At 49.0% G+C, this 15,381-nt stretch overlaps 8 protein-coding genes across 8 annotated transcripts; 6 read left to right on the forward strand and 2 right to left on the reverse strand.

Moving 5' to 3' along the window:
• Positions 1–207: 207 nt before the first annotated feature.
• Positions 208–1,708, forward strand: FSST1_008646 (uncharacterized protein; the record flags this gene model as incomplete). The annotated part of the gene is made up of 2 exons (XM_083225546.1): positions 208–851; positions 907–1,708. The coding sequence occupies 2 exons, from the start codon at positions 208–210 to the stop codon at positions 1,706–1,708; spliced, it is 1,446 nt and encodes a 481-aa protein (XP_083084607.1).
• Positions 1,709–2,353: 645 nt separating this feature from the next.
• On the forward strand, positions 2,354–3,331 carry FSST1_008647 (pyrroline-5-carboxylate reductase dimerization-domain-containing protein; the record flags this gene model as incomplete). Its single annotated transcript, XM_083225547.1, has 2 exons — positions 2,354–2,396; positions 2,451–3,331. The coding sequence occupies 2 exons, from the start codon at positions 2,354–2,356 to the stop codon at positions 3,329–3,331; spliced, it is 924 nt and encodes a 307-aa protein (XP_083084608.1).
• Positions 3,332–3,525: 194 nt separating this feature from the next.
• Positions 3,526–4,412, reverse strand: FSST1_008648 (uncharacterized protein; the record flags this gene model as incomplete). The annotated part of the gene is made up of 2 exons (XM_083225548.1): positions 3,526–4,228; positions 4,282–4,412. The coding sequence occupies 2 exons, from the start codon at positions 4,410–4,412 to the stop codon at positions 3,526–3,528; spliced, it is 834 nt and encodes a 277-aa protein (XP_083084609.1).
• Positions 4,413–5,124: 712 nt separating this feature from the next.
• FSST1_008649 (Aldehyde/histidinol dehydrogenase) lies at positions 5,125–6,979 on the forward strand (the record flags this gene model as incomplete). The annotated part of the gene is made up of 3 exons (XM_083225549.1): positions 5,125–5,274; positions 5,328–6,747; positions 6,804–6,979. 3 exons carry the CDS (start codon positions 5,125–5,127, stop codon positions 6,977–6,979), a joined length of 1,746 nt encoding a protein of 581 aa, XP_083084610.1.
• A 183-nt stretch (positions 6,980–7,162) lies between these two features.
• Positions 7,163–9,076, reverse strand: FSST1_008650 (peptidase S8/S53 domain-containing protein; the record flags this gene model as incomplete). The annotated part of the gene is made up of 3 exons (XM_083225550.1): positions 7,163–7,909; positions 7,961–8,096; positions 8,154–9,076. The coding sequence occupies 3 exons, from the start codon at positions 9,074–9,076 to the stop codon at positions 7,163–7,165; spliced, it is 1,806 nt and encodes a 601-aa protein (XP_083084611.1).
• A 1,588-nt stretch (positions 9,077–10,664) lies between these two features.
• FSST1_008651 (FAD dependent oxidoreductase) lies at positions 10,665–12,059 on the forward strand (the record flags this gene model as incomplete). Its single annotated transcript, XM_083225551.1, has 2 exons — positions 10,665–10,874; positions 10,956–12,059. 2 exons carry the CDS (start codon positions 10,665–10,667, stop codon positions 12,057–12,059), a joined length of 1,314 nt encoding a protein of 437 aa, XP_083084612.1.
• A 355-nt stretch (positions 12,060–12,414) lies between these two features.
• Positions 12,415–12,931, forward strand: FSST1_008652 (uncharacterized protein; the record flags this gene model as incomplete). The annotated part of the gene is made up of 2 exons (XM_083225552.1): positions 12,415–12,788; positions 12,841–12,931. The coding sequence occupies 2 exons, from the start codon at positions 12,415–12,417 to the stop codon at positions 12,929–12,931; spliced, it is 465 nt and encodes a 154-aa protein (XP_083084613.1).
• A 929-nt stretch (positions 12,932–13,860) lies between these two features.
• FSST1_008653 (dihydrodipicolinate synthase family protein) lies at positions 13,861–14,942 on the forward strand (the record flags this gene model as incomplete). Its single annotated transcript, XM_083225553.1, has 2 exons — positions 13,861–13,907; positions 13,958–14,942. The coding sequence occupies 2 exons, from the start codon at positions 13,861–13,863 to the stop codon at positions 14,940–14,942; spliced, it is 1,032 nt and encodes a 343-aa protein (XP_083084614.1).
• Positions 14,943–15,381: the final 439 nt, after the last annotated feature.

A 15,381-nucleotide genomic window follows, 5' to 3' on the forward strand; every position in this document is an offset into this window, starting at 1 on the left:
GTGCTGGTGTAAGTTCGGGAAGAGTTTAGGTGAAGCCACGCCTAGAGTGTAATCGTGAAAGTCAAAAGGGATGATAAGACTATCATTGCATCACTTAAGAATGCCCCCTCATTATCAACTTCATCCTCAAATCTTCTAACTTTGCAAACACCAACTTGAAATTGTCAATCAATTGTTGAAACATTCAATTCCATCACAGTGCCTGACATGACAACAGCGCTTTCCAACAATATCACTATCAGGTCCCGGGCAGCCCGGAACCTGACTCTCACACTCAAGGCCTCTGGGTCAAGAGTGAGAAGAGACAGTCTTGTTCCTCTTGCCCGATGCTCTTCTACTACCACCAATGCTGCCGCTGCGCTTGAGGCAACTCGCACAAACACTCCCGTTGTGAACGGAGCAGAGACACCTCTATCAGAACTTCCTCCTCTTATCCTTTACCGATCTCTTCTCATCAACGCTGTCTCTTCAAGACCATGGCTCCTCATTCCATCTCTCCACCTTCTCCAGAAGCTCTCACACGCTGGAAACCCATACCTTTTTAATGTCTCCCGGAACCCATTGCTGCGATCTATTCTAAAGCACACATTCTACAATCAATTCTGCGCTGGTGAAACTGGAGCGGAAGCCCAGGCGACGATGAAGGAGCTACAAGACATGGGATTCAAGGGGACGATTCTCACATTTGCAAAGGAAACTGTCTTTGATTCAAAGACGGGTACTGAGCAGGGTCTCGGAATTGAGAAATCAACCACGAATGAGTGCCAGTGGTGCGACAACATCGAAGCCTGGAGAGACGGAACATTGAAGACAGTTGAGCTACTCAGAGAGGGCGATCAACTGGCCACCAAGTGAGTTGACTATACATCTCTTCTGCATCAACATGAACTAACAGCTACTTTTTAGACTCACCGGCGCTGGACCTGGCGTCTGCGACGCCCTTCACAACGATGCACCACTACCCAAGCAGTTTGTCGACGCATGCTACGAAATCTCCCAAAAGGCCAAAGACCGCGGCGCATACATTCTCATTGATGCTGAGTCCCAGCACTACCAATGGGGCATCTTCCGCCTTGGCATGGAGCTTCAAGAGAAGTTCAACACCGATGGCAACGTTGTCCTCTACAATACATACCAGGCGTATCTCAAGAGCACTCAAGACACTATCCAGAAGCATCTTCAGATCGCATCTGACAAGGGCTTCACTCTTGGAGTCAAGGTTGTTCGCGGTGCCTACATGTCGTCTGACCCTCGCTCGCTCATTCACGACACAAAGCAAGACACAGACGACAACTACAACCAAATCGCACAAGGTGTCCTGCGACAAGAGTTCCAAGGCTTTGGTGGGTCCAACAAGAAGCCGTTCCCCTCGGCTCAATTGCTTCTCGCCAGCCACAACAAAGAATCTCTGGTCAAAGCTCATGAGACGCACCAAGAGCGCACTAAAGCCAACCTACCCACAGTCCCTGTCAAGTTTGCTCAGCTTCACGGCATGTCGGACGAGGTTAGCTTCGGGCTGCTCAAATTGAAGGATGATAAGGGTGTTGCGCCTGAGGTGTACAAGTGCACTACGTGGGGTACATTGGGGGAGTGCATGGCGTATCTGACCAGACGCGCTATTGAGAACCGGGATGCGGCTTCAAGGACGTTGGATGAGTACACAGCTTTGAAGAATGAGGCTTGGAGACGTCTTGCTTTTTGGAAATGAGCGCAAAAGTCAATACATTGATGACTAGTTCTAAAAATTAAAATAATTGAGTTGTTCTGAAATTGTTGTTCTCAATTGTGACATTTGATGACAATCTAGACCTTTTTGCCAGTTGGTCTAGACATGCATTATCCTGATAAGCTCAATTGATCTACCGTCTTAGTGGTTAGTCAAGTGTCACAAGATCTCGGTGCCCTGACTTGATCTTGCCCCCCCATGCAACACAGTTGAATCATGATCTGGGGACACGTCTACTCCACCACTTGAAGTTACAGTGGCGCCGGTAATAGTACCGTACAACTAGTCTAGCACCTCTGCTACCCATCCCTACTAAATTGGAGATTCTTCTCCACGTCCAACGATCCACACTAAACGACATCACCATCGGCAGCCCTCCCGACACAACTTGACCCCTCACCTAACAACACCTACAACAGATAACAAACACGTCTGCGCCTGCATCTGCACGACTTGCAAACTTCTTTCCAACCAGGGTTTGGTCTATTTCTTTATCTTTTCACATGACCAATTTCTTTGTTCACGTGTCACCTTGTTCGTGAATCCTTCTTATCTGCCGACAAATACGTCGTCAACCCTTTTGCCGTGTCAAACCGTATCTCATTGTACCAAACAACAAACACAACAATGACAGGCCTAAGCAATGCCACACTCACCATCGTGGGAACTGGTAAGACAATCCAACCAATCATTTCACGGCATCAGCCACTGACATTATTCACAGGAAACATTACCAAGCCCATTGTAAAGCATCTGCTACCTGCTATCAAGAATGGCAAGACAGATCGTCCTTTCACCAAGATCATCGCTTGCGTGCGGTCAGAGGCATCTGAGAACAAACTCAATGAGCAATTCTCAGAGTACAGCACCATCTTGACTGTGTCGCGCGGTGACAATGTCAAGGCTGTACAGCAAGGCGATGTGATCATCCTTGGCGTTGATCCCGCTGATATCGAGAGTGTTCTCACTCAAGATGGTATTAGGGAAGCTCTATCCGGAAAGCTCCTTATCAGTGTAGCCGCTGGCTGGACGAAGGAGAAGATTGAAGCTACAATCTATGGCAGCGAGACGACCAAAGAGAACTACTCGGGCAGAGCATGGGTCATTCGCACACTGCCAAATATCGCATGCATGGTTTCAGAGGGTCTGATCGCCATTGAAAAATCCCCCTCTGAGCCCGAGGTTCCCCAGGAACACCGTGATCTCACCAAGGCCATCTTCACACTCATTGGAGAGACGGTCGAAGTGCCACCACGTCTCATGAACGCAACTACCGCTGTCGGAGGCTCTACCCCTGCATTCTGGGCTGTGATTTGCGACGCTTTCATTGATGCATCTGTTGCCGTTGGTGTTCCACGAGCTGATGCCCAGACTATGATCTACCAATCCATGAAGGGCTCTGCCGCCATGCTGCAGAGTGGCTTGAAGCCGGGAGATTTGAGAGATCAGGGAACATCGCCCGAGGGGTGCACTATTGGAGGGATTATGGTTCTAGAAGAAGCTGGTGTCAGGGGTCATCTTGGACGGGCACTAAGGGAGGCTGTCACTACGGCGCGACTGATGGAGACCACCACACATGTCAATGACACACGCCCTACTTCATAGATCTAGTCAGGTACATTGAAATAGAATATGAACTAATTAACCTATGCGCCACTTGTCGAGATCTTTCCAGCTACCCTGGTACACATGCCCGATGTGAAATACACTAACCCTTTTGACACCCTATCTATTTACAACGTCTCTTCTCTACTACCTGCAGACATCAACCCTTGCGCCTTTTCCAGAATACTACCATTTTAGGATGCCCCGAAAGCCTTATGGAATCGTGTCCGAGCCTCCATATTAGCGACACACCCAACCCCAAACGCAGGTATGATCCTGAGTGACCGCAAAATGGTTGCCGAAAACAAATCCCTTCGGATCTGCGCTGAGCGCTCAATCCACGGTATACCCCGCGGCCTGGAGTAAAGATCCAAGCCTAACAAGTGTACTGGGGTAGCAAAGAACTGTGAAAAGATGGGCACTGTCAACTGGGAGATGACAGCCTTGGAGTGAGGGCTAGAGGACAGGCTGTCTGGTATAAGTGATGAAAGCCATGGAGCCATGGTGAAAGACCCAAAGATTGTGATGGCATCTCTCATCAGAAAGGTAGCTGTGGCAGCCCTTGGTACACCTGGCTTTGCGACAGGTGCAACCTTTGGAGTAAGAGTAGGAGAAGCGCTGAACATTTGAGCAAAGCGAACATCCTTGAGAACACCAAGCGGAACATTGACGATCATGGTGTTGACAAAGGTGATTGTTCCTACCGCTGCTTTGTGAAACTCATGAGCGAGTGTGTCTGAAGAGTTTGATACAGCGTAGGTAGCTGCATATAAAACCCAGACGTAGCCGAATGGGCGGCCAAAGATGAAGCGGCCTGGGTGCTTGAGGGCATCCAAACTGTTACTCTTCATGCCTTGGGAAAGTGGTCTATTGAAAGAGACCTTTTCAACCATTGATCTTAGTATTTATCAGTACATGTCTTTCATGAGATTGGGATGAGAGATACATACTGGTCAATGACTGTGATGAGTGGTGTTATCAGCGTTGCTGATATGGCTGCTGCAGCTACATCCCCAAGTACGGGTTTCCATAGATGACTTCGACTGAATGTTGTTTCAACGACATCTTGGTGTTTTTCCATGACCAGGGTATCTCTAATTGTGTTGTAGACTTGAACAGAATTCGAGATTCAGAGATTGCTAGTCCAATATGGCAAATTCTGCATCTAGAGAATGGACAAGCGATGTCCCGGAAGAGGGGACTGAATCACTCAAGCCATTCCATCTCTTCTCCAAAATCGGAAGCGGTTCCTTTCGGCTTGTAGCCATCTCTTTGACTACTCCCCCGTGTTGCCAATGACAATGATGGTCTTTTGATCAGTGACAGTAACATTGCAACATCGCACCGCCATCCCGACATGCCGACATTGAACGACGGGACCCCACACCGATGATAGAAGAAACAAACACCAATCAATAGATCGGGATCTGTCCCGGGGTCGTTTATCAACGCCTAGCGTTGTCTCCAAGATCTCCCCGTGGGGTTTAATCGTGGTCCTGTGACAGCGCCTCCATAGTCGGATCAGTGCCCGGTCACCCACTCACTAACTTTCACCCCCTCAGCGGGGTAACTCAGGCGAAAGACGCCCCAAAACTTTCGGTCGACGCCCCGACAGCAGTAAACTTCAGCGTATGAGGGCCTGTGATGTCAAGCAGCATAAAAAAAGGCATTCGCATTCTTTTCAACGTCGAACAAAGATCATTCTCTGTTTACTTTTGAGACGAAAACAAAAAGAGTGTCATTTACTCCTCCTGCACAAAAGTCCTCTTTCTTCGTCATACATTCACATCAAAATGGCTTCTTCCGTCAGAGCCTTGACCTCCAAGGGTCGCTTGACACCCCTGTGCCGAGTGCGCGCTTCAGCGCCTGCAGTCTCCCTTCAACGACGCGGCAATGCCACCATTGTTCCCTTCAGACTTCCAGCTGCTCGCAACGAGCCCAACGTGAGTTAACCAGCCTAATACATTTGTCTTCAATTTATTGACCTCAATTATAGCCCACATACACAAAGAACTCTCCAGAGAGAGCAAAGGTCGAGGAAGCCTTGAAGAAGCTCCGCTCTCAGCTCCCAGTCAAGAGCGAAATCATCTTCAATGGCGTCTCCCAGCAAATACACTCCAACGAAGACCAAGTCCTCCCCGCAGAACACGCCACCGTCTTCACCAACTATCCACTCGCCAGCAAACAGCAGGTCAACACTGCTATCGAATCCGCCCTCAAGGCGAAGGAAGATTGGCAGAACACCCCATTCGTTGATCGAGCTGCTATCTTCCAGCGCGCTGCCGAGCTAGCGACCACCAAGTACCGCTATGAGCTCATCGCTTCCACCATGCTGGGTCAAGGCAAGAATGTTTGGCAGGGCGAGATTGATGCCGCTGCTGAGTTGGCCGACTTTTTCAGATTGGCAGGACATTACGCTGCCGAGATCATGAGCAAGCAGCCCGAACGTGGAACAGACGGTATCTGGACGCGCATCGACTACCGACCTCTCGAGGGTTTCATTTATGCTGTTTCTCCCTTCAACTTCTCCGCCATTGGTGGTAACCTGATTGCGCCCGCTATTTTGGGTAACGTTGTCCTCTGGAAGCCTTCCCAGTACAACATCCACCCCAGCACCATCATCTACAAGATCCTCCAGGAGGCCGGCCTCCCCAAGGATGTCATCCAGTTCGTTCCTGGTGATGCGGCTGAGATCACCGAGACTGTCCTTCAGCACCGCGAGTTCGCTGGTCTCAACTTTGTCGGCTCTTCCGATGTCTTCCGCTCCATCTATGGCAAGATCGGCCAGGGCATCGCTGAGAAGCGGTACCGCGATTTCCCCCGCGTCGTTGGTGAGACCTCTGGCAAGAACTTCCACCTCGTCCACCCTTCAGCCGACATTAACAATGTCGTCAACCACACTATCCGAGGCGCCTTCGAGTACCAAGGCCAGAAGTGCTCTGCTACATCACGCGCTTACGTCCCCGAGTCCCGCGCCAAGGAGTTCTTCTCCCTCATCCAGCAAAAGATGAAGGACATCACAATTGGTAGCCCCGATAAGGACTTTGAGGCCTTCATGGGTCCTGTCATCCACGGTCGATCTTTCGACAAGATTAAGAAGATCATTGACGAGAGCAACAAGGATCCCCAGGTCAAGCTCATCGCTGGTGGCGAGTACGATGGCTCCGTCGGATACTTCGTCAAGCCTACTGTCTACCAAGTCGACTCTCCTGACCACCGTCTCTTCAACGAGGAGATCTTCGGTCCCGTGTTGGCAGTCCACGTTTACAAGGACTCTGAGTTCACCCCTCTCCTCAAGAACATCGACCAAAATGGCGGTGGTCTCGCTCTGACCGGTGCCGTCTTCGCCCAGGACCGTGCTGCTCTCCGTGAAGCCGAGGACGCTCTGCGCTACTCTGCTGGTAACTTCTACCTTAGTAAGTCTCCTTTCCACATGATGGTCCCCTAGTACCGCGACTAACATAGTTCCCAGACTGCAAGACCACAGCTGCTCTTATCGGCCAGCAATCCTTTGGTGGCGCCCGAAGCTCTGGTACCAACGACCGAGCTGGCAGCCCCGACATGCTCCGCCGCTTCGTCTCTCCTCGACTTGTCAAGGAGGAGTTCTTTGAGCAGACCGGATTCCTGTACCCCTCCAACGCCAAATAGACTTAGCATATGCATCTAGAATTGTAACAAAAGCCTGGGAATGATTTAATAAAACTTTAATGACCACATTGAAAGCTTGCCAGTATGATCTCGTTGCCTTAAACAAATTGCTATGTATTTCCATATGTACATGAAATTATATATCTGACCAATGCTCGATAAAGAGCCATATGTCTTGCCCATTTAGAAGCTGAGAACCAAGTCCTTCAACTTTCCAAAGTCGGGTGTACCATAACCAGTGACAGGATCCCAGCCAGCAGTGGCATTCCATCTGGCGCCGGGAACAACTCCAGATCCCGCAGGCTCGGGCTTTCCAGTCTGAGTGTTGTTACCATCACATCCAATGGCGTAGCCACCAGTGATATCCGTCAACACCTTGGATCCATACTTGTATACAAGGGGGTTCAACCATCCCAAGCTTGGCTTTCCAGCTCTGAAGCGGGCATCGTTCAACAGACCAACGATGGCAGCCCAAACTGGCGCAGCAGCACTGGTACCTCCACTACCACTCTGCTTACCAGCGTAGATGACCTCGTAGTCGGGAGAGACACTGTGGCCAGCAACATCAGGGAAACCTCGACCTTCCCAGTTAGTGTATGGGCCGTAGTACTTCTTTGTTGACTTGGAGACAGTCTTCATGTACGTCTTGACAGCCTTGTCCTGGTAGCTGGGTCGGGGAAAGTACTTGCTGAAGCCACCAGAAGAACCCTCCCAGGCAATTTCGGGGGTGACATCAACGGTACCTCCGACTGAAGTGAGGTAAGGGCATGTAGCGGGGAAGATGGCGTTGAATTCGACAGTCTTGTAATCAGGGGCGAGACATCCAGAGCCAACACCGATGTCGCCAGAGGAGAAGATGACGCTGATACCTCGAAGTCCGAGAAGGCCAATCAGGTTGCAGGTCATCGTAGCATACTCACGAGGAACGCTCTGCAATGGGGTCAGTGATGTTAGAGATTATAGAGGGAGTTGTAGGCTTACGTCTTCTTCGTCGCCATAAGAGGTAGATACAACGGCAGGAACTTCCTTCTGAGAAAGAAGGTATCGGAAGAAAGGCACATAAGGCTCGTTCTGGTTGTCGGCGGCAGTTGGCTGGTCAATGTTGGGAACAAAGGGTCTGTTCGGTGTTAGTCATGGACATAAAAAGCTGTTCGAGGTCATGGAGATGACTCACGGTGCACCACCAGTGATGTACTGAGTGAAAGGAAGAGGATGAGCAATTCCAACAATGTTCTCAGCATCCAAGTCAGCCTCACCATAGGCCTTGTGAGCAGGATTTTGGTCATCAGTGCCGTTGTTGATCAGAACAGTTGTAAAGTTTTGCTTGGGAATTCCAAACTTCTCCTCAAACAGGAAAACATCAGAGTAGAGGGCAGACTCGCCAAGGAAACTGCTGAAACCAATGGTGCTTCCAGATTCGATCTTGGGAGTGTAGTCGCCAATGTTGTACATCTGCTTGAGGCAAGACGGAGTGATGCTGGTCTGGCATGAAGCGTCGACAGTGCTCTTGGTGGGCTTGTTCTTGCGCTCGGTCAGAGTACGCGATGGGTGAGGAACAGGGTTGAAAGCCAATGTGCCGCCAAAGTTGGTGCTTGGGTCGACGAACTGAACGTGCTCCGCTACATCATCGGGGATGGAGTAGGACAGAGTTCGCAGCTTGGTTTGGCCCTCCTTGGTGTAGTATTGATAGTCACTACCAAGGAGCGCATTGGCACCCTTTACATCGAGAGCAAAGTCGATGAACCCGCCATTGACCTTGTAGTGCTTAACACCTTTCGACTTAAGCCATTTGGTCACACTGGAGATGGCTTCTTTCGAGGGAGAAAAGACGGTGGTCACATCATCTTGAGACAACCATTGGCCATAGTTCTTGCTGTCGGGGCTGGAGAGGTCAAGAAGCTTGGACTCGAGCTGATCGACATTTTGCATGGTCAGGGCAATACTGAAGACCTGTTGCTTTCCAGTGGAGGCAACTCGAGCAGTCTCATGGACTTGCCATCCCTTTGGCACTTCAGCATGGTGCGAGAATGATTTGCCAAAAGTTGTGGGAAGGGCTGCTAAGGCCAGCACGAGGCATTGGGATGAAGAGATGTGCATGATGAAAGTTGGTAGCCACCCCGAACGAGTGAAAAGAATGACTGAACAGAGAGAGAATATTGTACGCAGACTTGAACAGAGAACACAATGTGCAAGAAATAATGTCTCTCTTTATCTGTTTCCTATTGACGTACAATCTTCAACATTATCGCGCACACGACTCTGGATAACTCGGCATCACAATGGATATAGAATTCAACAAAGACCCTTTGTAAATACAAAAGGCCTCTGGGGTTCTTGGCACGAGCTTCTCGATTGGGATAATTTCCCGTTTCGTGTCACGCAGATCATGATGCGACTTAACCCGTCCGGGAAGTTGTCCAGGGGCACGCTGTGGAGACATGTACGGCTCAACGGCATCGGCAGATGGATATCACGAGATACCGGTCTCATTGGATAAGAAAACAAACTTGATAAGATGATGGCATTGACAAAAGTGCTTAATTTTAAGATTAGGTGATGACAGAGCAAGTGCCTGTCCTGGCCATGGTTGGATCTGGGCTATGTCATGTCCGTGGTAAAGCCGCCATCACTATCAGACATACCCCACGATGAATCACCATCTTCATTGACAGGAGTATCTTGAATCGTTAAATTGTTTTCTGCTTTGCCTCTTCAAAGTATGTATACATAGTTCTTTGACACCTTCTCTATGTCTGGAGGTTAGTATTTGCAAGGTAAACCGTGTCGAGGCCCATTTCAGTGTTGGTCCAATGGATGTGGCATGGCACGTGGTACAGTCAAACATCATTTTAAGCATTTTTCAAAAGCTCTGATTACTAAGATACCTGGCATACCCTTATATATAAGTTTATCTCTACCTACCTTTGACGAAGAGTGGTGCAGTGGGATCCATCGTAGAATCAATAATCTTCGAATGTGAACCTAAAGTCTAAAAACAGTCACTGCTCCACTCTTCGTCACATCCAAAGATCGTAGGTGAATCCTGGTGATCACTTAACTTGACCTCTCTATTTAGCTAGACTACCTAGATAGATAGCAGCCTGATAGAAATGCGTCTCTACGTGTATATCAATCAGGATGTATGTTGTCTTCGTATTCCTGGCCAAAGAGTAATATGGTTAACGTCCTTGAGTAAATATGATCTCATAAGTGATTCCACTGTGATTTTTCGTTTTCTTTTTCTTTTTTTTAATTGTTCCTAGTAGTTCGCAATGTTGAATAACACTATTGTTCCGCCCTCGGAACATAATCGCCTGCCAGCTGATACCGTTGATACTATGTCAGCGGCTACGCTAACCCCGGATTTTGGTGTTGACCCTCTAAAGTCCAGTAAATTCAGAGTCACCGCCACTGACATATATCACAGGACTCTTGAAACCGACCACAACATCGGGAGCTTCCCCGATATCAGTCGTTATCTACTTTAGCTTGCAAGTATCGTCGTCATTCTGGCATGATTCAGTCTATTTTTACCAAATTTGGAAGTCGTGACAAACGACTGGATAATCGAATATCGACTCCAACTATTCCGCAGGAAATAGTATATGTAGACCGCTGTCCGTCAATTCCTCACAGCTTACTCTCCCCAGGTGTCTACTGACATTTGAGTGCGATCACATCCGCAATGAGTGTACCCAAGTCTGAACCTATTCTAATTGTCGGAGGAGGTGCATTCGGTCTTTCGACCGTTGTCCACCTTCTCAAGGCAGGGTATCGGGATATCACTGTTCTCGAGAAGGATGTCGAAATTCCATCTCGATGGTCCGCTGCCAATGACCTCAACAAGATTGTGAGAGCCGAATATGAAGATCCTCTATACCAAGACTTGACTGTGGTAAGCACTTACCTCCCTCTATTCTTCAACATGCCGTAATGGTGCCTCTTTGCTTGGATGAGACTGACACACTGTCCACAGAAAGCCATCAAGGGATGGCAGACTCCGCTATTTGCTCCTCACTTCCATCAAGTCGGCTTCATCCACTGTGTCTCTGGCAATGCGCCTAAAGAAGCTCAAGACACTCTCAACCGTTTTCGGGCTGCTGCAGAGCGAGATCCGCGTCTCAAACCACATGTGACTCCACTCAATTCACAAGAGGACATTGCAAATGCAACATGGCAATACAACAATAGCTCCTTCCCTGGCTGGAATGGTTATCTCAACAAATTTGATGGCTACGCGCATTCTGGTAACGCACTGCGATCCATATTTGAAGCCACAAAGGCCCAGGGAGTGAAGTATATCCTCGGCACAGCAGGGGCTGTCTCCGAGATTGTCTACGATAGCACCTCCACCGGGCGCAAGGCCAAGGGTGTCAAGACTGTAGGTGGTCTATTTTACCCTTCTGCGCTTGTCATCATCTCCGTAGGTGCAGCAGGTGCAAAGATGGTACCGGAGATTGGCAAGCAGCTGGTGGCAAAGTCGTGGTCGGTGGCTCACCTTCAGCTCAGCGACGACGAAACGTCTGCGCTTCGCGGAATACCAGTGACGTATGCTCGTGATCTGGGTTTCTTCTTTGAACCCGACCCAAAAACGAACCTGCTCAAGCTCTGTCCTATGGGTGGAGGGTTCATCAACACCGATCCCAAGACAGGCATTTCACACGCGCCTACCGACCCCAAGCAGAGCGCGTTTCTACCTCAGGATGACGATGCGCAGCTTCGTGAGCTTGTACGACAAACGCTTCCTCAGTTTGCCGACCGACCCTTTGTCAAGAAGTCGCTCTGTTGGTTCGCTGACACAGCCGACTCGGACTTTATTATTGACTATGTACCAAACACCTCATCTTCGGTGCTCTTGTTATCTGGTGATAGCGGCCACGGATTCAAATTCTTTCCCATTTTTGGGGGATGGGTCAAAGACCTTCTTGAGTCTGAGAACGGAGAACAGCCAATTGCACGATGGAGGTGGAAGGACCCAACAGGTGAGAAAAAGGGTGATTGGGGTGGTGCTGTGAGCTGGAGACTTGGTAACTCGAAGGAGCTTGTTGACATTCAGCCGGTTGGCGATCCGAAACTGTAGTGTTCTGGTATTTATCAATTGTGGGATTCGTTCTGTCTGGTGTTCCTTTGTACAGGCTTGTTAGTGTTTATGCTTCAGGTCACCAATCGCTTGTTCTCTCAATTTTTCTATATTATTTATTGCTGGCATTAATTTTACACGCATGTTCGCCTGTACATTATTAGTGTCCTACTCAGCAATTAAGAACGTTTTCTTCTTGAATAACTCGTGCCTCAAGTATAAAACAGTCATCAGATCACTAGATGACAAGTCTTCTTCTTTTTCCTCATCAACTCACCAACACTTGAAACACTCTCATCAACCAAAGCACGAATACACTTTCTCAAAAAACTCACTTCACTTCATCACCGTCAAAATGGCTCTCATCAAGAAGGCCGAAGAGCCCAAGGGCCATCAGAACACTCCTACATCCGCAACCAACACTCGTAAACCTCCTTCTTGCTCTGACCACCAGTATCAGCGAGCGCTGAAACGATGGGAGGCTGAACGCAAGGCCAAAGAGGCAGGTAAGATCAATGAGGAACAACAGCTCAAGGCTGAAATTCTCGAGGACCTCGCTGTGGCGGAGGTACAAGCGGCCAAAGCGAGGAGAAGGGTCGCAGAAGCACAAGGCTCGGAAGAGCAAGTCGCGGCCCTTGATGCAAAGATCCTCCATCTGCGCAAGCTTGTTGAGGAGCTGCTACCGCCAGCGGAGTCGCAGGACGCCGAGGCCGGCAGAAAAGACAAGGAGTAAGTCTTGGATAACATGTACTAGGTGACTGAACCTAGGACTCGGGTCCAGACCTCCTCGTTTGGATGTCTCTCGCATCAATTATCACTCGATTCTTGTTGCGCGTTGCTTTGACAATGCTACGGACAATTTCTTTGGTTAGTGTTTCTTTCTTTAGTCGTTCTCCTTGGTTTGTCGTTTCAGAATAATGAGCTGGTTCTCATTCATTCCTCTTGGTGGCGGATTGGAGTGTACCATTTGTTTGTTGACTGGTCCAGTATTAAATTGACATTTATTTCCATGTATCTATTAATAACTTCTCCGTGATCTTATCGTTATCGTGACTCGGCCGATTGCTTATCGGGCGCGAATTATTTATCTCCATAAATTATCTCCAACTTGGTTCGGATCATTTCCCCAGAACACAGCGACACATGTTGCCAATGTACATGAAAGGATATCTACTCCAATACTTCTGTAAAATGAGTCATTATGACATTTATCAATTGCAAATACTTGTTGTGTATTGTGACCAAGTTTAATAGCCGATGATAGGTTTCCTTGCTGCTTGACTCGGTATTCATGCATGCCACCTCTTCCAGAATTTGAGGAACCGACAACGGAGTTGCAAAACCACCACATTACGTATCGAATACTGTCTCCAAACACCATCAACATACCTCTGAATGTTTCGGCCAATATCTCCTCGACTATTCTCGTCCAGACCACCGAAACAGCAAGATATGGTCGAGACTCGGCGAACAAGGCCGAAGATGTAGGGTAGTCAATTGGCCGAGACGAGTCAGATTCTCCATTATTTCCTACGGGACACGCACCGATGGGATCGGATTCCCTCCCGGTCCTGAGAAATAAGGCCTGTCATGACCGAGTCCACTAAAATCTACCCCAAGTTCGGAGCTGCTTTTGATGTGTCGGGTCAAAGACGCGATGCAAACCCCCACTTCTTGGATGAGGAGTCTGTCGTTTTGCTTAATAAAAGAACGACTGATTGAGATATTTTGCATCAATTCTGTATCAATTACTTCAGATATTCTTGTCAATTAATCTCCAATCTGTAATTAATCACACACAATGGGCTCCCTCAACCCTCAACCATCCCAGCAACCCCATGTCCCCAGGTAGGCTCCCCATTAAACCCATGGCAAAGCGCAAGCACTAACTGTTGAAGCCCTGGAGTATGGTGCCCATCAGTCACCTTCTTCAATCATGCAGACGACACAGCCGACCATGATGCGCAAGCTAAATACTATGCCCATCTCGCCAACTCAGGCTTGAATGGCCTCATTGTCATGGGCTCCAACGCCGAGGCCTTCCTCCTCACCCGCGAAGAGCGCTACGAGCTCATCGCCCTCGCCCGCAAGACCATCGGCCCTGACTTTCCCCTCATGGCCGGTGTTGGTGCTCATTCCACCAAACAGACCCTCCAACTGGCCGAGGATGCACACAAGGCCGGCGCCAACTATCTGCTGGTTCTCCCTCCAGCTTACTTTGGCAAAGCGACTACAATGAATGTCGTGAAGCGCTTCTTCGCAGAGGTTGCGGCCAAGTCGCCTCTTCCTATTGTCATCTACAACTTTCCCGGCGTCACAAATGGAGTTGATCTCGACTCTGAGACTATCGTTCAGATTTACGAGGAGAGCAAGAAGTCGCATCCCAGCGGCAAGTCGAACATTGTCGGCGTGAAGCTTACTTGCGGTTCCGTTGGTAAGATTACCCGTCTAGCAGCCCAAATTCCTTCTGAGGAATTTTCGACATATGGTGGTCAATCCGATTTCCTTATCGGTGGTCTCGCGGCGGGCAGTGTTGGTTGCGTCGCGGCCTTTGCCAACGTCTTTCCCACTCTCACATCAAAGATCTATTCCTTGTACAAGGAGGGCAAATTTGACGAGGCGTTCAAGTTGCAACAGCTTGCGGCTTTGGCGGAGAGGCCCTGCAAGGCGGGTGTCGCGTCGACAAAGTACGCTGTGGCTGTTTACTCGGCCAAGTTGGCTGGTGTCGAAGGCGCCGAGGAGAAATTGGCACCGCGACATCCGTATGAACCTGTTGGTGACGCGGTCAAGCAGAGCGTGAAAAGCATTATGAAGGAGGCTGGGGAGAAGGAGGAAGAATTGCTCAAGACATGGACCGATCGCGTCAAGGGACGATTGAACTAGAGAATTGGATAAATAAAATATGTGATGAATAGCATTGATGAATTGAATAGTAGTAAATTACTTTGTATGACAATTAACGAGTTTTGAGATGACGAGGGTCGTGGTTGGAGATCTGCGATGAATATTGTAGCGACTCACGGCATGCATCCGTTGTCTTCCAATGCCCTCTTTAGGGCCACTGCATCCAGCCAGTCAACTCAAAAGCAATTATAAGTGACCCTGTTTATCGTCTCGTTCATCGGCTATCAGTGGAAATGAGAGCGAGGTCGGTGTAATCTCCACCCAAGCCGCTGGTTATCATCGCCACCTCCACTCTGTGTCCATCCTTCTATTTCCCCAATTCTTACCGTGGACAAAGACAGATACCGAGAGAATAAGTGAACAGAAACCCCCCCTGCATACTAAACTAGTGAACTACCTACGTATAATCACCTGTCAA

The sequence above is a fragment of the Fusarium sambucinum genome, chromosome II (assembly GCF_050947815.1).
Source record: "Fusarium sambucinum isolate potato_lamoka chromosome II, whole genome shotgun sequence".
In the NCBI taxonomy this organism is placed as follows: Eukaryota; Fungi; Ascomycota; class Sordariomycetes; order Hypocreales; family Nectriaceae; genus Fusarium; species Fusarium sambucinum.